General features: G+C 44.3%; 1 protein-coding gene across 1 annotated transcript in view; it reads left to right on the top strand.

Moving 5' to 3' along the window:
• The window catches only part of LOC106598296 (extracellular serine/threonine protein kinase FAM20C), a 64,936-nt gene extending 39,719 nt beyond the window's left edge, over nucleotides 1–25,217 (top strand). The window contains exons 4-10 of the mRNA XM_045719963.1: nucleotides 5,021–5,113; nucleotides 11,398–11,513; nucleotides 15,399–15,579; nucleotides 20,870–20,979; nucleotides 21,104–21,185; nucleotides 21,678–21,737; nucleotides 22,088–25,217. Of these exons, the coding sequence (XP_045575919.1) occupies nucleotides 5,021–5,113; nucleotides 11,398–11,513; nucleotides 15,399–15,579; nucleotides 20,870–20,979; nucleotides 21,104–21,185; nucleotides 21,678–21,737; nucleotides 22,088–22,373 (928 nt within the window). The 3' untranslated portion in view covers nucleotides 22,374–25,217. The remainder of the gene's footprint in view (nucleotides 1–5,020; nucleotides 5,114–11,397; nucleotides 11,514–15,398; nucleotides 15,580–20,869; nucleotides 20,980–21,103; nucleotides 21,186–21,677; nucleotides 21,738–22,087) is intronic.
• The last annotated feature ends 1,793 nt before the right edge of the window (nucleotides 25,218–27,010 follow it).

Genomic DNA, 27,010 nt, shown 5'->3' with positions numbered 1-27,010 from the left:
CGGGACAGGTACAGCATGGCAACAACAACTGCCTGAGTTACACCAGGAACTCATAATCCCTCTATCAGTGCTCAGACTGTCCGCAATAGGCTGAGAGAGGCTAGACTGGGGGCTGTAGGCCTGTCGTAAGGCAGGTCCTCACCAGACAACAACGTCGCCTATGGGCATAAACCCACCGTTGCTGGACCAGACAGGACTGGCAAAAAGTGCTCTTCACTGACGAGTCACGGTTTTGTCTCACCAGGGGTGATGGTCGGATTCGCGTTTGTCGTCGAAGGAATGAGCATTACACCGAGGCCTGTACTCTGGAGCGGGATCGATTTGGGGGTGGAGGGCGGTGTGTCACAGCATCATCAGACTGATCTTGTTGTCATTACAGGCAATCTCAACACTGTGCGTTACAGGGAAGACATCCTCCTCCCTCATGTGGTACCCTTCCTGCAGGCTCATCCTGACATAGCCCTCCAGCATGACAATGCCACCAGCCATACTGCTAGTTCTGTGTGTGATTTCCTGCAAGACAGGAATGTCAATGTTCTGCCATGGCCAGCAAAGAGCCCGGATCTCAATCCCATTGAGCATGTCTGGGACCTGTTGGATTGGAGGGTGAGGGCTAGAGCCATTCCCCCCAGAAATGTCTGGGAACTTGTAGGTGCCTTGGTGGAAGAGTGAGGTAACATCTCACAGCAAGGCGATGCACTGCAGTACTTAATGCAGCTGGTGGCCACACCAGATACTGTATGTTACTTTTGATTTTGTCCCCCCCTTTATTCCATTTCTGTTAGTCACATGTCTGTGGAACTTGTTCAGTTTATGTCTCAGTTGTTGAATCTTGTTATGTTCCTAGAAATATGTACACATTTTAAGTTTGCTGAAAATAAATGGAGTTGACAGTGAGAGGACGTTTCTTTTTTTGCTGAGTTTATATATATTTTTTATTTCACCTTTATTTAACTAGGCAAGTCAGTTAAGAACAAACTCTTATTTACAATGACGGCCTCTCCCCCACTCTTCACCCTCCCTTCCTTCCTCCCTCCCTCATATGATCCTATCACAGGCCCAGACAAAGATGCCTGTTAGATGGGGGTCTTACATTTGCTGTGGATTACATATAGATGATGGATCTCCCCCAGTGCTCCAGCCCTCCAGCCCTCCCTCCTTAACTCCTTCCCACCCTCCTTTCCTCCCCTTACAGTAGCTGGCTGGAGGTGCAGCAGAAATTAAATGTCATTACAAGGTCACTCAGAGCCTTGTGGTACACTGCTGCAGTGGGGGGGCAGAGTATGTTATCCTGCAGCCTTATCATTGTTTGCACCATGCACTAGCCAGCTGAGCTAACCATACAGGACTACCTCTAGATCCCGTATGGAGGGGAACACACACAGGAACCTCAATGCACCTCACCATGGCTTCAGGGCTGTTCAGCAGGTGCAGTCCTATACTGTACATGTACGCTTTACAGCTGGCAGAGACTGGCTGGAACACACAGGAAACCACTGACGTTATACTGACCAGTCTGTCTGTCTGTATGGATGTCACTCATCCCTCACGCCCAGTGGGCTCACATCGCCGCCAACAACAGAAGGAAAGAAGGGAAATTTGTCGACTTGTGGGCCAACCAATCAGCTACACCCACTGGGATGTGGGCAAACCCCATAATATAAAAAACGGAGAGGAATGTGTATCCATGAACCAGCACAGGTCTGGTCCAATGTCTCAAAAAACAAGTCATCATATGTGAGACCAAAAGTCAAACAGGCTCAGGCCTGTTTGACAAGCCAGCCAAGCTTCGCAAACATCAAGAGGGTTGTAATGGAGACGTTTGTGAGAAAATCTGTTAAATCATTGTAAAGAATACTACGTGGATAATCAGCTAAATGTATCTGGTCTCATAACAAAATTAAGGCTGTTGGATGAAAATATGAGTTATTTTTGCCTTTTGTTTCTGTGATTCTATGCCCATCATTCCTTAGTAAAAGCTTTATAATAAGCCTCATGATTAATTAGTCTACATTTTTCATTGACTAAGTGGTGGCCTTTGTCCCCTTTTTTTCTGTCATAAAATATTTCTGTTGAGTGTGTGTAAGCGACAGCCTGCAGACTGCACATCAACAGCATCTCACACACTTCTATTGCCGTTGCATAGAAAAAGACACTAGGACCATTGTATTCTATCAGAAGCGTTCAACCTTTGCCCACATATGAAAGCAGCATACCTTGCCTCTTCCACTGAATCAGAGTTCAGTCATTTTTTTTCCTTTTACCTCTGCATTGTCAAAGTTGTCTACACACAGGTCCAATTGTGCTTGTCCAGCACGGTCGAAACTGGCGTCTGTGACTTACGTAATCCTAGCTGTCTGCCTTGTTTTGTGCTGTTTTATAGGACAGGGTGAGAAAGGAAAAATAACTAATCCCTCAGAAATAAAATGAGGGATTCCAGAAATCCAACCGATAGCTCTGCAACTTCCGTATCAGCTTGATGAAGTGCTAGAGTTTTGTACAGGGTCAACAAACTGCTAGAAACAACTAGTGTGCTAGAAAACTCCCCGGAAACTTCCCAGTTTATTCACTTGATCTGTTTTATTTTTTCGCTTCATACATTGAGTATAAATGGAGTTACAAATATTTTACCACTACCGTATCCATATAAGGAAGTACCTCAGTTGCCATTACCGTTTGACTCGTTCTATGTGGTCATACTGATGCTAAAGTGTTCTCTCTTTTTTACTGTGTGACATCTCTGCTGCCCTCTCCCTGTCAACAAGATCACTGTCACTAAGAGGGAGGGAGGGAGGGAGGGAGGGAGGGAGGGAGGGAGGGAGGGAGGGAGGGAGGGAGGGAGGGAGGGAGGGAGGGAGGGAGGGAGAAAGAAAGAAAGAAAGGGAATGGGAGAAAGAGAAAGGGTGAGAACGAGGAAGGTAGAGATATAGAGGGAGAGAGAAAGAGAGGGACAGGATATGAATGAATCAGCAAAGCCTGTGTCTTAGCTGGTAGTGCTAGCCCTCCCTCCCTCCATCTCTCTCTCTCTCTCTCTCTCTCTCTCTCTCTCTCCATCTCTCTCTCTCTCTCTCTCCATCTCTCTTTCTCTCTCTCTCTCTCTCTCCCTCCATCTCTCTCTCTCTCTCTCTCTCTCTCTCTCTCTCTCTCTCTCTCTCCCTCCATCTCTCTTTCTCTCTCTCTCTCTCTCTCTCTCTCCCTCCATCTCTCTCTCTCTCCCTCCATCTCTCTCTCCCTCTCTCCCTCCAGACAGATATATTAATAAAGTACACTGAGTACAGCACTGGCCTGGCTAGATCTCGTAAGCACAAGCAGGACCATGGAAAAGTTTCAGTCAGCACATCTCCTACACAAAGCAGGCTTTTCAGCCTCATTCCCCTGATACAACTGGTCCACAGATGGAGACTCAGAGAAGGATACGTGTTTTCTCAACGGCGCTCGTCCTCAAGTGACTGTATGGCTGGTTGTTTGTGTCAGTTAAGTGCAATACTGTTTAAGTCTGTGTAAAATGTATTTCACTACATCTAAAACGGTGAATATACAGTACAGAGTGTACAAATCATTACGAACACCTTCAAAATATTGAGTTGCACCCCCAGTTTGCTCTCAGAACAGCCTCAATTCGTCGGGCATGAACTCCACAGGGTGTCGAAAGCGTTCCAAAGTTGTGCCAAGTTGTCTGGATGTCCATTGGGTGGTGGGGACCATTTCCCTTGATACACATGGGAAACTGTTGAGCGTGAAAAATCCTGCAGCGTTGCAGTTCTTGACACAAACCAGTGCACCTGGCACCTACAACCATTCCCTGGTCAAAGGCAATTACATGTTTTGTCTTGCCCATTCACCCTCTGAGTGGCAAACATACACAATCCATATCTGAATTGTCTCAAGGCTTAAAAATCCTTCTTTTAACTTGTCTCCTCCTTTTCATCTACGCTTATTGAAGTGGATTTAACAAGTGACATCAATAGACATCAGTCAGACAGACAGTATCAGCAGCCCCAAGCAGCACCAGCAACAGCAGCTGAGACAGACCATGTTCCATGTCTCCTGTCTGTCCTGTCTGTCCTGTCTGTCCTAACTGTCTGCCTGAGGGGCTGAAGGAGCTGCTACAGGATATGAACAGGAAACTCAAGCAGCCGTGTGGCTCACTGTACTCTACTGCTGGGTCCCGCTGTCTTAAACTGTCTGTGTCCCAAATGGCACCCTAGTCCCTTTATGGTGTGCTATGGAAAAGGGGGACAATTCAGACATGCACATCTGGGCAGCCTGAATGTTAGCTATAGATATGCAGATAGATCCTAATGCAGTCACTTGGGGGAAATCTTGGTTACTCACATTCATAAATGATTTCAAATGATTTCATATTCATTTGCACTTTAGGAAAATGTTCACTACATTGTCCTACTGTATCTTTTCAGTGCAGGAGAACTCTGGTGCTCGTGGCCTTAAATGTTCAATCAATCAACCAAATGTATTTTATAAAGCCCTTTTTACACCAGCAGTTGTGCTTTACAGATACCAAGCCTAAAACCACAAAGAGCAACCAATGCAGATGCAGAAGCACAGTGGTTAGAACAACTCTCTAGTAGGCTGGAAGCTAGGAAGAATCCTAGAGAGGAACCAGGCTCCGAGAGGCCAGTCCTCTTCTGGTTGTGCCCAGTGGAGGGTACATGTGGCCGGTGGAGGGTACATGTGCCCGGTGGAGGGTACATGTGGCCGGTGGAGGGTACATGTGGCCGGTGGATGGTACATGTGGCCGGTGGATGGTACATGTGGCCGGTGGAGGGTACATGTGGCCGGTGGAGGGTACATGTGGCCGGTGGATGGTACATGTGGCCGGTGGATGGTACATGTGGCCGGTGGAGGGTACATGTGGCCGGTGGAGGGTACATGTGGCCATTAAGGCTACAGTAGATGACCAGCAGGGTCAAATAAAGACAGACAGTTGTGCTTCATACTGAACAGGATTTTGTTAATGCTAACATTCTTCTAACGTTGCCTCGACCTTTGTGTCTTCCAGGCAGACCAGGGAACAGGAGACACCCCCGGACTTCTTCTACTTCTCTGATCTGGAGAGACACAACGCTGAGATCGCTGCCTTTCATTTGGACAGGTGTGTGTGTGTGTGTGTGTGTCTGTGTGTGTGTCAGTGTGTACATTATGTGTGGAGTTGGAGACATTTCCGGCATGACTAACACACACCACAAATGTTTTTTTGTTTTTTGTTTTTTTTGGGGGGGGGCAGATCAGCTTTAATACTGCAGATAGATTGTGGGTTTGTCAATGTAATTATCTGCATAATTTCCAATCCCCCACATATATTTTTTTATATATTTTCCTTTATTATTTTCCCCTAACCCTACCACCTCTTCACTAATTGGAGTAAACTAATGGACAACAACACTTAGGCTTCTACTTCCTGCTTATACATACTATAAACATTTTATGGACATGGTATATTTTACATAAGTTATCTTTTATTTATTTTTATCCCACCCTACCAACAACTCCTCCCATCTATCTTTAAAAACCATCCAGTATTGACTTCTACTTGAAATGTTTCACAAAAGTTCTGAACCTTTCTATTCTCATAGTTTGCACTGATTTTAAATTAAAGATGAAAACCTTTACAAAAGTACTATTATTTTATTGATCGACTGACCATGACTTTTCAATTCACCCAGCAGTGCTATTTGCAAAGATAGCTTTAATTAAATGCTGTGATGTTTCAGCCATTCCTGAACCTGCGACCAAAAACAATCTTCATATGGACAGTACCAAAACAAGTGATCTAATGACTCTGTCTGTCACAGCAAAATCTGCACAGCTGGGATGGTTGTATCCCCCATATATATAACATTCTATTGGTTGCAAGAATTTTGTATCATAATTTATATTTAAAAGCTCTATGTTTTGAATCCAGCGTTGTTTTGTGTAGCAGTTCATAAACCATGTGCCATGGAATCGGTTCATCAAAAATCTCTTCGCAACTATTTTGCAACCTGTATGGCACAGGTGTCCATTTTTTGGTCCTTAAATGGAACTGGTTTACTTTTTACATTTTTTTTAACCAATTTTGGTCTTTAATAATAGGGATAGGCGTCCCGTTAACGGGACAGTTGTAAATCATTTAGCGCCTTGTGTCACGATCGCAGATTTTAGAGAAACAACAAATGTCGGTACTAATAAGTGTCTTATATCGGCTGAAAGCTTCAATTCTTGTTAATATAACTGCACTGTTCAATTTACAGTAGCTATTTTCTGCAAAAAATGCCATGCTATTGTTTGATGAGAGCTCCTAACAACAAAACATTTTTTTCACCGCGATAGGTTTGATAAATTCACCTCTGAAGGTGAAATGTGTACATTCTGAAATCTTGCTCTGATTTATCATCCAAAGGCTCCCAGAGATAATATGAAGTGTCGGTTTGTTAGATAAAAACCTTTTTCATATCCTAAAAAGGTCCATATAGCATGCACGATCGATTTTGTATTTCCACTCGTTCAATTTGCAAAGAAAGGAATCTGTGAAAATCTAACCCTAAGTGTTGTTTCAACCAGTCAAATCACATTTGCATGTATTCCTCAGAGATCCTAGAATGTAATCAGACTTCATTATATCATTAGGGGTGTAGTATATCCTATAGGACACCAAATTTGGTCAGAGAGCGACGCCTTCATGGCACGCCGATGACGCGGCCGGTCTTCACTTGATCGCCTGGAACTTTGTCAAAAAAGCTCCAATCGGGGTCACACAGGCTAGCTAGATAGCCAATGAGCTACGGCAGTGTTGGGAAACCCCGTATATGTCGCAAAGTGTCACTGCTAACCTTGTGAGACAGCAAACCTTTTCCTTTTGGACAACAATTATAAGAATACGGAGAGTTATGAAGTTATGTTGAACTTATAAATGTTGAACTTATAAAATGGCTACTAATACTGGAAAAGCTAAATCAAAGTCCAAGTATACAGATTTGATGATATTCTTGCAGAAAAATGTAATGTAAATATGAATGTCTCCTTCACGATTTGCCCAAATGTACCTGGGTGACTTCACACTAAAAGTAATGTGGTTTGCTCATACTTCAAGTTATCCATCTGAAACCTTTCACACAGACATGTCTCTGGTTTTTTAAGGAAATTTGAGTTTTCTTCCAACAAGTCTGCCAGTTTTAAGCTGTGATAACTGTAGTAGTAAGTTATCAGCTCTTCCATTCATCATTATACTATGGTATACATAATGGTATGGTCCAATATATAATGGTCTGGTCCAATACATAATGATATGGTCCAATACATAATGGTATGGTCCAATATATAATGGTCTGGTCCAATACATAATGATATGGTCCAATACATAATGGTATGGTCCAATATATAATGGTCTGGTCCAATACATAATGGTATGGTCCAATACATAATGGTCTGGTCCAATACATAATGGTATGGTCCAATATATAATGGTCTGGCCCAATACATAATGGTCTGGTCCAATACATAATGGTATGGTCCAATACATAATGGTCTGGCCCAATACATAATGGAATGGCCCAATACATAATGGTATGGTCCAATACATAATGGTCTGGTCCAATACATAATAGTCTGGTCCAATATGTAATGGTCTGGTCCAATACATAATGGTCTGGTCCAATACATTAGGATCTGGTCCAATACATAATGGTATGGTCCAATACGTAATAGTCTGGTCCAATATGTAATGGTCTGGTCCAATACATAATGGTCTGGTCCAATACATAAGGGTATGGTCCAATATGTAATGGTCTGGTCCAATACATAAGGGTATGGTCCAATACATAAGGGTCTGATCCAATACATAAGGGTCTGGTCCAATACATAATGGTATGGTCCAATACGTAATAGTCTGGTCCAATATGTAATGGTCTGGTCCAATATGTAATGGTCTGGTCCAATGTATAATGGTCTGGTCCAAGTTTGGGTTAGAGTTAGCTTCTTGCATTAGATAACACTTACTGATGAATGGAATAATGTCAGGACCTGTTCTAACCACCACAGTGAGTCTACATTCTCTATGTCATCCTTATCAGACCAGGTGTAAGAACATCAACACTTATCAACCCTAAGGTTACACACACACACACACACACACACACACACACACACACACACACACACACACACACACACACACACACACACACACACACACACACACACACACAGAGAGAGAGAGAGACACACAGCCCAGTGGAATGCCAAGCCAGGGCCAAAGGCATGTGTTTGTGTGGGCACAGTGAGCTGAGGAGAGGAAACCAAGGGACATGCCAATGCTAGCTGGGCATCATTTAAGGCAGGGAGGAGGTAACTGTGCTAGCCCCTAAAGACTAGCTTGTATTTAGGTTGTTGTTAGGTTGTGTATGCCAAGCGGAGGCTGGCTATATGAATTACGGCCTTGTTGTTTGGCCCAGGGCCGCACCATCTTCTGGACAGCAGCCTGTGGAACTCTGCGTTTGTGTCCCAAAAGGCACCCTATTCACATTGTAGTGCACTACTTTTTACCAAGTAGTGCACTGCAAAGGGAATGGGGTACCTTTTGGGATGCGGTCTCTCAATCTGATCTAGATGTATATAGCAGTGTGTTTAAAGCAGTCTGGAATAGCTAGAGGAATGTGTAGAAAGAGGAGAACAGGAGGAAATGAGTAGCCTCTTCTCTTCACTCCCTCTATGGTTGGACAGTGGACACTGTTGATACAACATTGTGTTATCGTTATACTGTGTAAGGGTTAACTCAAAGCCTTTCCACTTCCACACATTGTACCATGTTAACCTACACTGTGCAGTACTCTACACTCTCTGTATGCAGTACTCTACCCATGACAAGAGTGGGGTACAGAGAGAGAGAGAGAGAGAGAGAGAGAGAGAGAGAGAGAGAGAGAGAGAGAGCCTGGCTCCATACAGGAGTTCCTTTGTCATCTGGTTCATGGTGACTGTGCACTTTGAGCAGCTATAGCTCCTGAAAGCTTTCATCTGGTGGCTAGGGTTTCATCCTTGCAGCCCCACGCCCTGTCTCCCTGTCTCTCTCCCTGAGGGCTAAGACCTCAAGGTTACACACATACACACCATACACACACACAAACCCACGCTCACACACTCCACTCCCAGGAGTCTAAGCCTTAGAGAGGTCATGCTGCAGGAAGCAACGACAAGGATGGTTAAAGAGGTATGGAATGAGTGGGAGGCCTGGCCCAGCTAGTGTGGCATAGACAGAAATAAGGTCAGTTGGAAGAGAGGAAGGAAAAGAGAGAAGTTAAAGCAAGAAAAGGATGCACAGAGAGAAGTAGAGGGGTAGAGTAAAGGGATGAGAGTGAGGAGAGGGGTAGAGTAAAGGGATGAGAGTGAGGAGAGGGGTAGAGTAAAGGGATGAGAGTGAGGAGAGGGGTAGAGTAAAGGGATGTTAGTGGGGAGAGAGAAGGAGAGGGGTAGAGTAAAGGGATGAGAGTGGGGAGAAAGAAAGAGAGGGGTAGTGTAAAGGGATGAGAGTGGGGAGAGAGAAGGACAGGGGTAGAGTAAAGGGATGAGAGTGAAAAGAGGGGTAGAGTAAAGGGATGAGAGTGAGGAGAGGGGTAGAGTAAAGGGATGAGAGTGGGGAGAGAGAAGGAGAGGGGTAGAGTAAAGGGATGTTAGTGGGGAGAGAGAAGGACAGGGGTAGAGTAAAGGGATGTTAGTGGGGAGAGAGAAGGACAGGGGTAGAGTAAAGGGATGTTAGTGGGGAGAGAGAAGGAGAGGGGTAGAGTAAAGGGATGTTAGTGGGGAGAGAGAAGGAGAGGGGTAGAGTAAAGGGATGTTAGTGGAGAGAGAGAAGAACAGGAGTAGAGTAAAGGGATGAGAGTGGGGAGAGAGAAGGGCAGGGGTAAAGTAAAGGGATGTTAGTGGGGAGAGAGAAGGAGAGGGGTAGAGTAAAGGGATGTTAGTGGGGAGAGAGAAGGAGAGGGGTAGAGTAAAGGGATGAGAGTGGGGAGAGAGAAGGACTGGGGTAGAGTAAAGGGATGAGAGTGGGGAGAGAGAAGGGCAGGGGTAAAGTAAAGGGATGTTAGTGGGGAGAGAGAAGGAGAGGGGTAGAGTAAAGGGATGTTAGTGGGGAGAGAGAAGGAGAGGGGTAGAGTAAAGGGATGTTAGTGGAGAGAGAGAAGGAGAGGGGTAGAGTAAAGGGATGTTAGTGGGGAGAGAGAAGGACTGGGGTAGAGTAAAGGGATGTTAGTGGAGAGAGAGAAGGAGAGGGGTAGAGTAAAGGGATGTTAGTGGGGAGAGAGAAGGACAGGGGTAGAGTAAAGGGATGTTAGTGGAGAGAGAGAAGGAGAGGGGTAGAGTAAAGGGATGTTAGTGGAGAGAGAGAAGGAGAGGGGTAGAGTAAAGGGATGTTAGTGGGGAGAGAGAAGGAGAGGGGTAGAGTAAAGGGATGTTAGTGGAGAGAGAGAAGGAGAGGGGTAGAGTAAAGGGATGTTAGTGGAGAGAGAGAAGGAGAGGGGTAGAGTAAAGGGATGTTAGTGGGGAGAGAGAAGGACTGGGGTAGAGTAAAGGGATGTTAGTGGGGAGAGAGAAGGAGAGGGGTAGAGTAAAGGGATGTTAGTGGAGAGAGAGAAGGAGAGGGGTAGAGTAAAGGGATGTTAGTGGAGAGAGAGAAGGAGAGGGGTAGAGTAAAGGGATGTTAGTGGAGAGAGAGAAGGAGAGGGGTAGAGTAAAGGGATGTTAGTGGAGAGAGAGAAGGAGAGGGGTAGAGTAATGGGATGTTAGTGGAGAGAGAGAAGGAGAGGGGTAGAGTAATGGGATGTTAGTGGGGGGAGAGAAGAACAGGAGTAGAGTAAATGGCTGAGAGTGAGAAGTTCAATAAACAGCACTTTAAAAGCCAACGAAAGGAGCTAAGAGATTATACTGTAAAATAGATGAATTATTAATAATTTTTCACACACACTAGCAGGAAGAAAGAGGCCCGTACACACACACACTCCACCGTTGACACTTTGGATTGAAAATCATTCCTTGCTTCTCCCTCGAGCAGGAAATTGTGTCCTGGTTTTTATGGCATATCATTTACAGATGTTTATTTGTGATAATAGTTATTGATGATGTAGTGAGGAAGAGTATTCCATCATGAAGCCCTTATAGAAGAAATATAATAAGGTATGAAAGGCCCTAAAACTATTCTCTCTCATCAGCATGTGGTTCCATACACAGTGTGTTTATGACAACACAATGGCTTGTAGAAAAACGGTGTCATATGTGTTATCCCTTGTGGGATCAATAAAGTCTTATTGAATTGACTTCTTCTCCTGGGTTTTCTAATGGGATAATTCCAGACATCTACGTTATGTTTCACACTGATCTTGATGTATGTAAATCTTTGGTCTCTTCCCTCAGGATCCTAGACTTCCGGAGAGTGCCCCCGGTGGCGGGAAGACTGGTCAACATGACCAGGGAGATACGGGATGTGACCAGGGACAAAAAGCTCTGGAGGACTTTCTTCATCTCCCCAGGTAAACACACTGCTACTACGTTCTGACAACAATCCCACAGACTACCTACGGATTCCGGAAAACTCAAAACGTAGATGAGATATTTCTTTGTCTGTTTCTTTGTCTGATAACTTATTCCCACTATGGTTAGCGTTACTATGTGATCCAGGCTACAGCAGTAGTTGAGGATAGTTTCCATACTTGTGACCAGGGAAAACTCTGGTTCCTAGCTACTGTGTAGGTGTCATGACTGTCAAAATGATCGGACCAAAGCGCAGCGTGTTCGTAGTTCCACATATTTTATTTAACCGTGAAACGTAATGCAAAACACCAAAACAACAAACCGTGACGCAGAGAGGAAAACACACTACTCAAAATTATAATCACCCACAAACACAGGTGGGACAAACATCAACATAAATATGACCTCCAGTCAGAGGTAACGAGGATCAGCTGCCTCCAATTGGAGATCAACACCATCATAGAAATACAAAACTAGAAACTGAACATAGAAATACAAAAACAGACAAACACCCCCTGTCACGTCCTGACCTACTCTACCATAGAAAATAACAACTTACTATGGTCAGGACGTGACAGTACCCCCCCCCCCCAAAGGTGCGGACTCCGACCGCACCTAAAAAATGTTTACCCCCCCCCCAACAACAAACCCCCCACACAACAAACCCCCCCCAACAACAAAACACAAAGGGAGGGTAGGGTGGGCGACTAATGTCTATGGCGGCTCATATGCAGTACCCAGAACCTTCTTATCTAGCGCCTCCCCCCATGGAGGCGGCTTGGGTTCGGGGCGTAACCTCCACTCCACCCACTGATCCCTATGCTTCTTTACCACCTGACCGTGGATCGTCGTCGAAAGAACCGGACTGTAGATCATTGCTAGAGGTTCTGGGCTGTAGGCCGCCGCTGGAGGCTCTGGGCTGCAGGCCGTTGCTGGAGGCTCCGGACTGGGGAGCGTCGCTGGAGGCTCGGGACTGGGGATGCGCACTGGAGGCCTGATGCGTGGGGCTGGCATAGGAGGTGCCAGACTAGTAACACACACCTCAGGGCGAGTGCGGGGAGCAGGAACAGGACACCCCTGACTGGGCAGGCTCACTGGAGGCCTGATGCGTGGGGCTGGCATAGGAGGCGCCAGACTAGTAACACGCACCTCAGGGCGAGTGCGGGGAGCAGGAACAGGATATACTGGGCCGTGGAGGCCCACTGGAGATCTCGAGCGTAGAGCTGGCACAACCCGTTCTGGCTGGATGCTCAACCTAGCTCGAATAATGCAGGGCGTGGGCACAGATCGCACCGGCCTGTGAGTGCGCCCTGACGACACGGTGCGCATCACCGCATAACACGGTGCTTTCCCCGTTACTCGCTCTCCACGGTAAGCACGGGGAGTTGGCTCAGATCTCCATCCTGACTCTGCCAAACTTCCCATGTGCCCCCCCCCATTTTTGGGGGGGGGATGCCTCTCGTGCTTCCTTCGTTGGGCTAGCTCCTCGTAATGTTGCCGTTCCTCCCTCGCTGTCTCCACCTGCTTCCATGGCAGGGTCTTGTCCCCTGCCATTACCTCCTCCCATGTCCAGGACGTCCTCCATTCTCTCCTTTCCCTGGCCCAGGATCCCTGCTCCTCCTGGGCACGCTGCTTGGTCCTTTTTTGGTGGGTGATTCTGTCACGACTGCCAAAATCATTGGACCAAAGCGCAGCGTGTTCGTAGTTCCACATATTTTATTTAACCGTGAAACGTAATGCAAAACACCAAAACTTGAAATAACGAAAACAACAAACCGTGACGCAGAAAGGAAAACACACTACTCAAAATTATAATCCCCCACAAACACAGGTGGGACAAACATCAACATAAATATGACCTCCAATCAGAGGTAACGAGGATCAGCTGCCTCCAATTGGAGATCAACCCAAACAACACCAACATAGAAATACAAAACTAGAAACTGAACATAGAAATACAAAAACAGACAAACACCCCGTCACGCCCTGACCTTCTCTACCATCAGGACGTGACGTTAAGGCCTGTAGAGGAATCATACTGGCTACTTAGATTAAAACTCTGGTTCCTAGCTACTGTGTAGGCCTGTAGAGGAATCATACTGGCTACTTAGATTAAAACTCTGGTTCCTAGCTACTGTGTAGGCCTGTAGAGGAATCAGACTGGCTACTTAGATTAAAACTGTGGTTCCTAGCTACTGTGTAGACCTGTAGAGGAATCAGACTGGCTACTTAGATTAAAACTGTGGTTCCTAGCTACTGTGCAGACCAGTAGAGGAATCAGACTGGCTACTTAGATTAAAACACTGGCTCCTAACTACTGTGTAGGCCTGTAGAGGAATCAGACTGGACATTTATATTTACCTCTAGTCAACAGTAGTGTATTGTGTATTCACTATGCCGTATACAGCTTAGTTGAGTTTATTTGCAGGAACGACACAGAAAAACACAGAATCTCCAGGGAGTCCCCCAAAACACACACACACACACTTCAAAAACCTTTCTGAAAACAAGCAAACTGCAAAGCACAATAATTCACTAGAAAAACTCCTATTTAGAAGCTGGATCCAAGTCCTCCCCTAACAAGGAGTCCCATAAATAATTCCCTTTAGCTTAGTGCTTCAGTGCTGGGCCAGTGGTGGCGAGGAACACAGACAGACTGCTTCAGTGCTGGGCCAGTGGTGGCGAGGAACACAGACAGACAGACAGACAGACAGACAGACAGACAGACAGACAGACAGACAGACAGACAGACAGACAGACAGACAGACAGACAGACAGACAGACAGACAGACAGACAGACAGACAGACAGACAGACAGACAGACAGACAGACAGACAGACAGACAGACAGACAGACAGACAGACAGACAGACAGACAGACAGACAGACAGACAGACAGACACTGAACACACATCTGTCAAAGGTAACCTAATCATCCTCATAGATGAGTTGTTAAAGCTCTTGTCCAACAGACGGACAGAACAATCTCAAGCTCTCTGTCTGTTACTTGTCCTTCATTCAGTCCTTTCAATCCCACTACAGGCATGTAACATGTAGACTGGTTTTAAAGGGATTTAGCAAAGAGGCCCTTTACATGAAATTGGAAGTTCAGTATGTTACAAAATAATGTTTGATGGTTCCCCACCCAGACATGAGGTGGTGGCTAAAGTCAGTTACATTTTGTAGTGGCTCTTTCATGAAAACCCAACAACTTATTCCAGTTTCTCCTGACCCATAGGCTAAGTAACAATGTGAGAAACCATCTAGGATTAAGTTGGAAAATAGTGAGCTTCCCCTTTAATGTAAAGGGCCGTTGCTGAGTTCTGAACTTCTAAAACCTGTCTTCAGACTGTCTGTTAGATCCCCATGCAGCCCAGTGAACAGCTATGTGGAATAACAGAGACCATTCTATCTGACAGGAGATTACTGCTACACTCAGACAGTTTGCTGGCTCAGCACTCGCCTCCCTACCTCCCTGAACCCAAGATTAAGAAACCAATACCAGTCTGGCTCTACAACACCCTGCCAGCTTCCTCTCCTTACCTCTCTGTCTGTCTATCTGTCTCTCTGTCTGACTCTCTGTCTGTCTGTCTGTCTCTCACTCTTTCCCACTCCCCCTCTCTCTTTCTCTCTCTCTCTCACCTTTCAACTTTCTCTCTCTCGCCTCTCTCCCACACACACACACACACACACACACACACACACACACACACACACACACACACACACACACACACACACACACACACACACACACACACACACACACACACACACACACACACACACACACACACACAGACACAGACACACACACTGTCCCCCTCTCCTCTTCCCATGCTCCCCTGCTGCCATCTAAAACCCAGTGTTTTCCTCTCTCCCCAGCCAATAACATATGTTTCTACGGCGAGTGCTCCTACTACTGCTCTACTGAGCATGCTCTGTGTGGGAAGCCGGACCAGATCGAGGGTTCTCTGGCTGCCTTCCTGCCAGACCTGGCCCTGGCCAAACGCAAGACCTGGAGGAACCCTTGGAGACGATCCTACCACAAACGCAAGAAAGCAGAGTAAGAAACAGACACTCCTTCCACAAATGCAAGAACATGCATATACCCTTATAGAGAACAAGGAAGCAGAGTAAAACACACAGCATATACCCTTATAGAGAACAAGGAAGCAGAGTAAAACACACAGCATATACCCTTATAGAGAACAAGGAAGCAGAGTAAAACACACAGCATATACCCTTATAGAGAACAAGGAAGCAGAGTAAAACACACAGCCTTTATCCTTATAGAGAACAAGGAAGCAGAGTAAAACACACAGCCTTTATCCTTATAGAGAACAAGGAAGCAGAGTAAAACACACAGCCTTTATCCTTATAGAGAACAAGGAAGCAGTAAAACACACAGCCTTTATCCTTATAGAGAACAAGGAAGCAGAGTAAAACACACAGCCTTTATCCTTATAGAGAACAAGGAAGCAGAGTAAAACACACAGCCTTTATCCTTATAGAGAACAAGGAAGCAGTAAAACACACAGCCTTTATCCTTATAGAGAACAAGGAAGCAGAGTAAAACACACAGCCTATATCCTTATAGAGAACAAGGAAGCAGAGTAAAACACACAGCCTTTATCCTTATAGAGAACAAGGAAGCAGAGTAAAACACACAGCCTTTATCCTTATAGAGAACAAGGAAGCAGAGTAAAACACACAGCCTTTATCCTTATAGAGAACAAGGAAGCAGAGTAAAACACACAGCATATACCCTTATAGAGAACAAGGAAGCAGAGTAAAACACACAGCATATACCCTTATAGAGAACAAGGAAGCAGAGTAAAACACACAGCCTTTATCCTTATAGAGAACAAGGAAGCAGAGTAAAAGACACAGCCTTTATCCTTATAGAGAACAAGGAAGCAGAGTAAAACACACAGCCTTTATCCTTATAGAGAACAAGGAAGCAGTAAAACACACAGCCTTTATCCTTATAGAGAACAAGGAAGCAGAGTAAAACACACAGCCTTTATCCTTATAGAGAACAAGGAAGCAGAGTAAAACACACAGCCTTTATCCTTATAGAGAACAAGGAAGCAGAGTAAAACACACAGCCTTTACCCTTATAGAGAACAAGGAAGCAGAGTAAAACACACAGCATATACCCTTATAGAGAACAAGGAAGCAGAGTAAAACACACAGCATATACCCTTATAGAGAACAAGGAAGCAGAGTAAAACACACAGCCTTTATCCTTATAGAGAACAAGGAAGCAGAGTAAAACACACAGCCATTATCCTTATAGAGAACAAGGAAGCAGAGTAAAACACACAGCCTTTATCCTTATAGAGAACAAGGAAGGAGTAAAACACACAGCCTTTATCCTTATAGAGAACAAGGAAGCAGAGTAAAACACACAGCCTTTATCCTTATAGAGAACAAGGAAGCAGAGTAAAACACACAGCCTTTTGTCCTTATAGAGAACAAGGAAGCAGTAAAACACACAGCCTTTATCCTTATAGAGAACAAGGAAGCAGAGTAAAACACACAGCCTTTATCCTTATAGAGAACAAGGAAGCAGAGTAAAACACACAGCCTTTATCCTTATAGAGAACAAGGAAGCAGAGTAAAACACACAGCCTTTATCCTTATAGAGAACAAGGAAGCAGAGTAAAACACACAGCCTTTATCCTTATAGAGAACAAGGAAGCAGAGTAAAACACACAGCCTTTATCCTTATAGAGAACAAGGAAGCAGAGTAAAACACACAGCCTTTATCCTTATAGAGAACAAGGAAGCAGAGTAAAACACACAGCCTTTATCCTTATAGAGAACAAGGAAGCAGAGTAAAACACACAGCCTTTATCCTTATAGAGAACAAGGAAGCAGTAAAACACACAGCCTTTATCCTTATAGAGAACAAGGAAACAGAGTAAAACACACAGCCTTTATCCTTATAGAGAACAAGGAAGCAGAGTAAAACACACAGCCTTTATCCTTATAGAGAACAAGGAAGCAGAGTAAAACACACAGCCTTTATCCTTATAGAGAACAAGGAAGCAGTAAAACACACAGCCTTTATCCTTATAGAGAACAAGGAAGCAGAGTAAAACACACAGCCTTTATCCTTATAGAGAACAAGGAAACAGAGTAAAACACACAGCCTTTATCCTTATAGAGAACAAGGAAGCAGAGTGAAACACACAGCCTTTATCCTTATAGAGAACAAGGAAGCAGAGTAAAACACACAGCCTTTATCCTTATAGAGAACAAGGAAGCAGAGTAAAACACACAGCCTTTATCCTTATAGAGAACAAGGAAGCAGAGTAAAACACACAGCCTTTATCCTTATAGAGAACAAGGAAGCAGAGTAAAACACACAGCCTTTATCCTTATAGAGAACAAGGAAGCAGAGTAAAACACACAGCCTTTATCCTTATAGAGAACAAGGAAGCAGAGTAAAACACACAGCCTTTATCCTTATAGAGAACAAGGAAGCAGAGTAAAACACACAGCCTTTATCCTTATAGAGAACAAGGAAGCAGTAAAACACACAGCCTTTATCCTTATAGAGAACAAGGAAGCAGAGTAAAACACACAGCCTTTATCCTTATAGAGAACAAGGAAGCAGAGTAAAACACACAGCCTTTATCCTTATAGAGAACAAGGAAGCAGAGTAAAACACACAGCCTTTATCCTTATAGAGAACAAGGAAGCAGAGTAAAACACACAGCCTTTATCCTTATAGAGAACAAGGAAGCAGAGTAAAACACACAGCCTTTATCCTTATAGAGAACAAGGAAGCAGAGTAAAACACACAGCATATACCCTTATAGAGAACAAGGAAGCAGAGTAAAACACACAGCATATACCCTTATAGAGAACAAGGAAGCAGAGTAAAACACACAGCCTTTATCCTTATAGAGAACAAGGAAGCAGAGTAAAACACACAGCCTTTATCCTTATAGAGAACAAGGAAGCAGTAAAACACACAGCCTTTATCCTTATAGAGAACAAGGAAGCAGAGTAAAACACACAGCCTTTATCCTTATAGAGAACAAGGAAGCAGAGTAAAACACACAGCCTTTATCCTTATAGAGAACAAGGAAGCAGTAAAACACACAGCCTTTATCCTTATAGAGAACAAGGAAGCAGAGTAAAACACACAGCCTTTATCCTTATAGAGAACAAGGAAGCAGAGTAAAACACACAGCCTTTATCCTTATAGAGAACAAGGAAGCAGAGTAAAACACACAGCCTTTATCCTTATAGAGAACAAGGAAGCAGAGTAAAACACACAGCCTTTATCCTTATAGAGAACAAGGAAGCAGAGTAAAACACACAGCCTTTATCCTTATAGAGAACAAGGAAGCAGAGTAAAACACACAGCCTTTATCCTTATAGAGAACAAGGAAGCAGAGTAAAACACACAGCCTTTATCCTTATAGAGAACAAGGAAGCAGTAAAACACACAGCCTTTATCCTTATAGAGAACAAGGAAGCAGAGTAAAACACACAGCCTTTATCCTTATAGAGAACAAGGAAGCAGAGTAAAACACACAGCCTTTATCCTTATAGAGAACAAGGAAGCAGAGTGAAACACACAGCCTTTATCCTTATAGAGAACAAGGAAGCAGAGTAAAACACACAGCCTTTATCCTTATAGAGAACAAGGAAGCAGAGTAAAACACACAGCCTTTATCCTTATAGAGAACAAGGAAGCAGAGTAAAACACACAGCCTTTATCCTTATAGAGAACAAGGAAGCAGAGTAAAACACACAGCCTTTATCCTTATAGAGAACAAGGAAGCAGAGTAAAACACACAGCCTTTATCCTTATAGAGAACAAGGAAGCAGAGTAAAACACACAGCCTTTATCCTTATAGAGAACAAGGAAGCGAGTAAAACACACAGCCTTTATCCTTTTAGAGAACATGGAAACAGAGTAAAACACACAGCCTTTATCCTTATAGAGAACAAGGAAACAGAGTAAAACACACAGCCTCTATCCTTATAGAGAACAAGGAAGCAGAGTAAAACACACAGCCTTTATCCTTATAGAGAACAAGGAAGCAGTAAAACACACAGCCTTTATCCTTATAGAGAACAAGGAAGCAGAGTAAAACACACAGCCTTTATCCTTATAGAGAACAAGGAAACAGAGTAAAACACACAGCCTCTATCCTTTTAGAGAACAAGGAAGCAGAGTGAAACACACAGCCTTTATCCTTATAGAGAACAAGGAAGCAGAGTAAAACACACAGCCTCTATCCTTATAGAGAACAAGGAAGCAGTAAAACACACAGCCTTTATCCTTATAGAGAACAAGGAAACAGAGTAAAACACACAGCCTTTATCCTTTTAGAGAACATGGAAACAGAGTAAAACACACAGCCTTTACCCTTTTAGAGAACATGGAATCAGAGTGAAACACACAGCCTTCCATAACTGTGTACCCTTTATATATAAGGTCACCTCACACCCCCTGATTACCCCAGTTCACTGGGGTTCACCAGATGACACCTCACTACACAAGGTGCCATGGCATGCCTTATCAGGAAGTGACTCAGCAGGAACAGCCAGTTCTCTAAGGAAAACACATTCTCCAGATCCCCACCTCTGATAAAAATAGGTAGATTGGTGTTGCAGGAGAAGTAGCAGCTCATTATAAACTGAGTTAGTTGCCCCGGGAGACAGGGTCTTCTCTCACTTCCATTTTCCTGTGTTCCCTGATTACGTCAACAGAGTGCAAAGAGAGAACATGGAATGACTCAATCTACTTTCTTTGATACTTTCACTGTCTATCTATCTGTCCATCTCTGCCTTTCTCTGTGTCACTGTGACTTCATCTCTTTCACTTGATTTGTCACTGTGACTTTCTTACTCATACTCTCCTTTTTTACTTGTCACACTTTGTCTCCTCCCCTTCTCTCTCTCTCTTTCACTTTCCCCAGCACCTTCCCTCTCTCACTCTCTCTCTACCCCTCTCTCTCTTTTTCACTCTCCCTCCCATTCACTCCCATCCGACCCCTCTCTCCCTCTCTCCTTCTCTTGTCAAGTTGCTGTGTGCCTCCCTGCTTTCGAGCAGCAGGGGTCTGTCCTTAACAACACACACAAAGCACACACAGGCATGCAGGCAAGCAAACACACACACATACCCACACATCATGGCTCGACAGGAAGGGAGGGGAGCTGCCAAAAGGAACTGGACCAAACAAAGCCTCTCTCTGTGTGTGTGTGTGTGTGTGTGTGTGTGTGTGTGTGTGTGTGTGTGTGTGTGTGTGTGTGTGTGTGTGTGTGTGTGTGTGTGTGTGTGTGTGTGTGTGTGTGTGTGTCCATGTGATTGGTTGTGTGGTCAGGTGGGAGGTGGACCCAGACTACTGTGACGAGGTGAAGCAGACTCCTCCCTTTGACCGTGGTTCTCGTCTGCTGGACATCATGGACATGACCATCTTTGACTTCCTCATGGGTGAGGACAGAAGCTCCATTACACGCTATTCCCTCCACTGCACTCTATTCCCTATATAGATATTCTTGGTGAATAGGGGTCCTCTTTTCCTATGTATATTAATGTTGTTTTCCTCTGTATCCAGGTAACATGGACCGGCACCATTACGAGACTTTTGAGAAGTTTGGAAACGAGACCTTCATCATCCATCTGGACAATGGAAGAGGGTGAGGAGGAAACACAACACATCTCAACTCTTTTTATCTGTTCTCTAGACGGCTGGTAATGTTGATTTGTCACATAGCCTTCTAAAACTCTCTTTCATTAACTTCAGTTCTGAGTTGTTACACTAAGCAACAGCACATAGCAAAGGCATAACAAATGTTTTAAAGGTATTTCTAAGGTCTGGGGTACGCGGTGCATTTCAGAATCAAGCTACAAAGGCATGTGGCAAACTCTCAGTCCCTGACTGTCACACTCAATGGGAAGGGAATGTGAGTGGAATGTTCAATGAGAATAGAATGTTCAGGACTCTGGAGCTTAGCTTTCAGTCTGATGGCTTCTTCACTGATCCTGAGAGAGGTACTGCTGTTGGTGACTGTGAGACAGACTGTGAGAAACACAGACCAAGGTGTTGTATTATCAGCCAGTGAGTGGTGTTGCTTGGCTCACCTCGCTCCTCTCCTCTCTTTTCTGCTCCTCTCTTCTCTTCTTTGCAGGTTTGGGAAACACTCCCACGACGAGCTCTCCATCCTGGTGCCTCTGAGCCAATGCTGCAGGTCAGTATCTGTTACTTTACCTCTCTCTCTCGCTCTCTCTCTCCATCATAACACACCCTCCTGTGTAATCTGCTTGCTTGCACAGTTTCACTTTGTCATTACTAAGTATAATTAGTTTCCCTTTATATTCCTAGTATCCTTACTAGATTTACAAGTGCATCCCTTTTTAAGAAGTCCATTTGTAAAGTAAGACCTCTTGCCTCTCCCCCTTCTTCCCTTTACCCACACTTCTACTTCCCTCTCCCCCTTCCTCCCTTTACTCGCACTTCCACCTCCACTCCCTCCCTCTCTCCCCTCCTCACCCCTTCCTCCCTTCCCCCTCACTCTCTCCCCTCCTCCACGCCCCACAGAGTGAGGAAGTCGACCCACTTGCGTCTGCAGCTGCTTGCCAAGGAGGAGTACCAGCTGAGCCGTCTGATGGAGGAGTCCCTGCTGCATGACCGCCTCCACCCCGTCCTCATCCAGCCCCACCTGGAGGCCATGGACCGGAGGCTGCGCCTGGTGCTCCAGGTCCTGGCTGTCTGCGTGGAGAAGGAGGGCTACAGTAAAGTGGTGGAGGTGGACGACCACCACTGGGCCAGAGAAGCCAGAGGGGGCAGGGACACAGCCACCCACAGGAACCCAGGGCACAGGTAGTGAGGCCTGGCTAGGAAGAGAGGGAGATGGGGGGTGGAGGGGTGGTACCCTTGGTTCTCCCGCTTCTCCCCATCCTGGACCTCCAAAGAAACTACCGCTGATGGTGAACCAACCATGGGTGTCTGGTCTCACGGAGAGACTGACTGGATCCTGTGACTGTGCGGGAGCCGCCATTTTGAATTCAGTGAATTCCGAGACTTGCCGTCAATGCCTCTATGGAACCTCCCATGTACGTGTGTTTATATATAGGTACTGTTGGTCCACAGATATAGCAGTGAGCTGAGGAGAGAAGAGGCCTGGTCTTTGCTAAGTACCAATGTTTCATGACTTCTCTTGGACATGATAAATAGGGACCATTTTGATTTTACTTTGTTGGTTTTCTTATTTTATGTTTTTTGGGTTGTTTGAATGCGAAGGCTATCATTGTTTGCTCGGGTTAACACTAAGCTAGCTACAGTATATTTGTGTTACACAACCAAATGAGATTTTACTTTAACAAGTTAAAATGTGGTTTGAGCTTTATTTATGCACAGTAACTGGAGGAATGGAATAGAAGGTTTATAAAGCTTTAATTTTAAAGGGCGAGAATGAAAAGAATATAGTATATTATTTATGATGAATGTCAGTATGACCGTTATTTATTAGTTGCCTCCATTTTCAACCCATCACTATCTATGACTATGCTATAGGCCTCCATTACTGAGACATTATACAAGAGGCTATTTACAGTACAGAAATTACCTGCTATTTACAAAGAAATTACATGGTAAAATGGTAATTGTACAGTAATACCCTATTAATTACTACATAAAGTACTCATTTGGTACGTTGGGATTCAAACTAGCATTTATATATACACCATTTTGATCCAGGTAGTTCCCAATTGTGGTGAATTTTAAGCATAAAGTATAGTGAAAGCCCCAGTTAGAACTCAGCGATGCCACATAGTTTCCTAATAAGCACCACCTAAATACCAGTCGAAGCAGTACACCATTAAAGAAAGTGCTACCGGTTTCCTTTTCAATAAAGCTTTCAGTTCAACTTAAATTCAGTGTTCAAAGCCTGGATGGAAGCAGCTCTCTTAAACAAGGGCTCTTATAGAAGCACCTCTCAGCAGCCCAGAAGTTGACTAGTGTTGAGTGCCCTTGCCCTCATCCATTAAAATGAGATATCATTCAATCTTTCCATTTCTTTTCATCAAAGCCTTCCATCAAAATGTGTCACTCGTTCATGGTTGGCACTTAAGATAATTGCTGCCCCATTTATTCAGAAATTCAGCATTTTTGACTGAGGAACTTCTAAATCAATGCTTTGCTGGAATGGCTGGAATGAAAACATGCTGCGTGGTATACTAGGACATGTTTTTCAAGGACATGAGAATGGCCTTTACAGGAAGTTGTGATAGATGATGACAGTGTGACTGACATGGCTGACATGTTTGTTTTTGCTGAGATCTCACGTTAGCTGAGCCTATCTGTTCTGGTCTCAGCTGGCATGGCAGCCCTGGCTTACAGGATGTGGAGATTCATACAAATAATAATAATACAGGACTATGTAAATACTGCCATGAGAGAATATTTACATTTACATTTACATTTTAGTCATTTAGCAGACGCTCTTATCCAGAGCGACTTACAGTAGTATCAATCTGACACTATTCATTTAATTGGCCTTTGAGGTCTTGGTAAAAATCCCCATATAGCTGCACATATCATGTAACAAATGAGAGATTTTTGTTGTTTTTCCCCCAAAATACATTATCTCTTTGCTTTATCCCCACGTGAGATTGTTTTATTACCAACAATCTCTCACCAGTTTTGCTCACACTTCACGCAGCCTCAAGTTGACGTCAGTAACACTGAAATTATTATTTTGGAGATCGAAATAGTCTAGTCTCTATCCATGTGGCTGTAAAGATGGGTTGGAACTGTGATTACAGTGTATACCAGTATTCAAGTCAGATGCACTACCCCGTTGTCATGCCATTCATCTTTCATACCAACTAAAGTTACCATTACAACACCAAACAAATGTAAAATGCCGTTTTCTGTTACAGTCCAGGCTACACAGTAACTTCTGTTGTATTGTTCAATGCTTTTCCAAATGAAAATAGGATTTATTGACGTGTCAACATTTAAAAATGGATGTGGAAATAAGGGGTATGTTCTAAGGTTTTTCATTTTTTTGAAACATTCCTCATTATGTTTTGATACTAATTATGTTTTGGTACTATTTAATGTTATGTCCATTTTATGATCTGAAAAGCTGTGTTTGATTGCTGGAAGTGTTGAGCTCAATACAGGCATTCTATATTCCACCAATAGCCCCTAGAATCTGTCTACGTATGGCTAACCTGGTGCCTGTGCAACGTTGGGTATACTTGAATGTTTCGGGTGGCCATACGACCAGGACTACAACTACATAGAGTTCACACTACAGCCTGTGTGACCTGGATCCTCAGACTAAGTTGAAAGAGTTAACATTATACATTTACGTTTGAGTCATTTAGCAGACGCTCTTATCCAGAGCGACTTACAGTAGTGAGTGCATACATTTTTGCATACTTTTTTGTACTGGTCCTCCGTGGGAATCGAACCCACAACCCTGGAGTTGCTCTACCAACTCAGCCTTCTCCTCCCTTCATACAGCAGCAGTTAAAGGGTTAACTCAGCCCTGGGCGATTTTCATATTGTCACTGTAAATATCTATAAATATATTGGAAGACCTAAGAGGCTGCAGTGCTGCAGCGATACGCTTCTGTTCTGTTTTCTCCTATTGCGTTGTTGCTGTGAACATCTGTTTGCTAAATGATAAAGGTGTGCAATAAAAAAAATGTACAACAAAGAGTGTGTGTGTGTGTGTGTGTGTGTGTGTGTGTGTGTGTGTGTGTGTGTGTGTGTGTGTGTGTGTGTGTGTGTGTGTGTGTGTGTGTGTGTGTGTGTGCGTGTGTGTGTGTGCGTCCGTCAGTCTGAGTGCATGAGTGTTTGTGCATGTGTATGTGTTTGAGCATGTGTGTGTGTGCACGAGTGTGTGTGTGTGTATCTATCCATGGAAGGGGGTCAGAATATGAAATAAGAATTAAAGAGATATTTTAACATCTGACTAGAGGATGACGTCTTCAGGTGCACTCTGACCCCTGACGTCTTCAGGTGCACTCTGACCCCTGACGTCATCAGCTGCACTCTGACCCCTGACGTCTTCAGCTGCAGTCTGACCCCAGACGTCTTCAGCTGCACTCTGACTCCCTGACGTCTTCAGCTGCACTCTGACCCCAGACGTCTTCAGGTGCACTCTGACCCCTGACGTCTTCAGGGGTCAGAGCTGCACTCAGGTGCTGCACTCAGCTGCACTCAGGTGCACTCTGACCCCTGATGTCTTCAGGTGCACTCTGACCCCTGACGTCTTCAGCTGCACTCTGACCCCTGACGTCTTCAGGTGCACTCTGACCCCTGAGACTCGACCCAGCTTCCCCCCTTAAACTGATACCTCAGCTGCCTCCTGCAGAATCACACATAGACACACATAGGACACTTACACACACTCTCTCACACACACACACACACACACACACAATCATTCACACACACACACATAGACTTAGACACAGACTTACACACACGCTCTCATACACACACACAAGCACTCACACACCCTCTCATACACACACACAAGCATTCGCACACACACATAGACTTAGACACACTAAAACACACTCTCTCTCTCTTACACGCAGACACACACTCTCTCACACACAGTCACACAGTAATCTGAAGACTGCAGTGTAATCTTTTCGCTGAGTGTTAATCTCTAAGCTTCTCTCCTTAAAGGTATTATCAGCATCATCTTGTTCTTCCGGGAACTTGGAGCTCCTCTACCTACAGCTGTTTGGATCACTGGCTGATCAACTTGTACTTTCAGCAACAGCAGCTGTTGCGTAATGGCATAACCCCAATACTCATGGTTCAATAGAGGGTTCAGGATGATAATGCATTTGGCCACTAGAAGGAGAACAGCAATAGTCTTTCTGGTTGATTTTACTGGCTTGAAAGCATATATGCATAATCAACACCCTATAACTTCTCCCTGTCCCCATCGCAGACCATCCTTCACCAACCCTGACCTGGCTATGATCACACAAAATAGATGGTACGCTAACAAGCCCTCTACAAGGTCCTGAAACCTAAAGAGTAGATATTGTCGTCATGTCCTATCATGAACAGGATATCACTTATGATGTGAATGTCTGCTCTGATGTCATGTCTGATGTCATGTCTAATGTCATGTCTAATGTCATGTCTGATATCATGTCTGATGTCATGTCTAATGTCATGTATAATGTCATGTCTGACATCATGTCTAATGTCATGTCTGATATCATGTCTGAGGTCATGTCTAATGTCATGTCTGTCATGAGTGTCTTGTGGCTATTAACATGCCTTGGTTCTGAACAAACAGTATTCTATTGAGAGGTCTAGTCCTGAGTATCCTGTATTTGTCTATGTTTGATTGTGAAGCCTAGTCTTGGTGTCCTTTATTATCTGTGTTTGATTGTGAGGCCTAGTCTTGGTGTCCTTTATTATCTGTGTTTGATTGTGAGGCCAAGTCTTGGTGTCCTTTATTATCTGTGTTTACTGAGT

The sequence above is a fragment of the Salmo salar genome, chromosome ssa06 (genome assembly GCF_905237065.1).
Source record: "Salmo salar chromosome ssa06, Ssal_v3.1, whole genome shotgun sequence".
NCBI lineage: Eukaryota > Metazoa > Chordata > Actinopteri > Salmoniformes > Salmonidae > Salmo > Salmo salar.
Note: the sequence above shows the minus strand (reverse complement) of the source record. Positions and strands in the feature narration are given on the sequence as shown.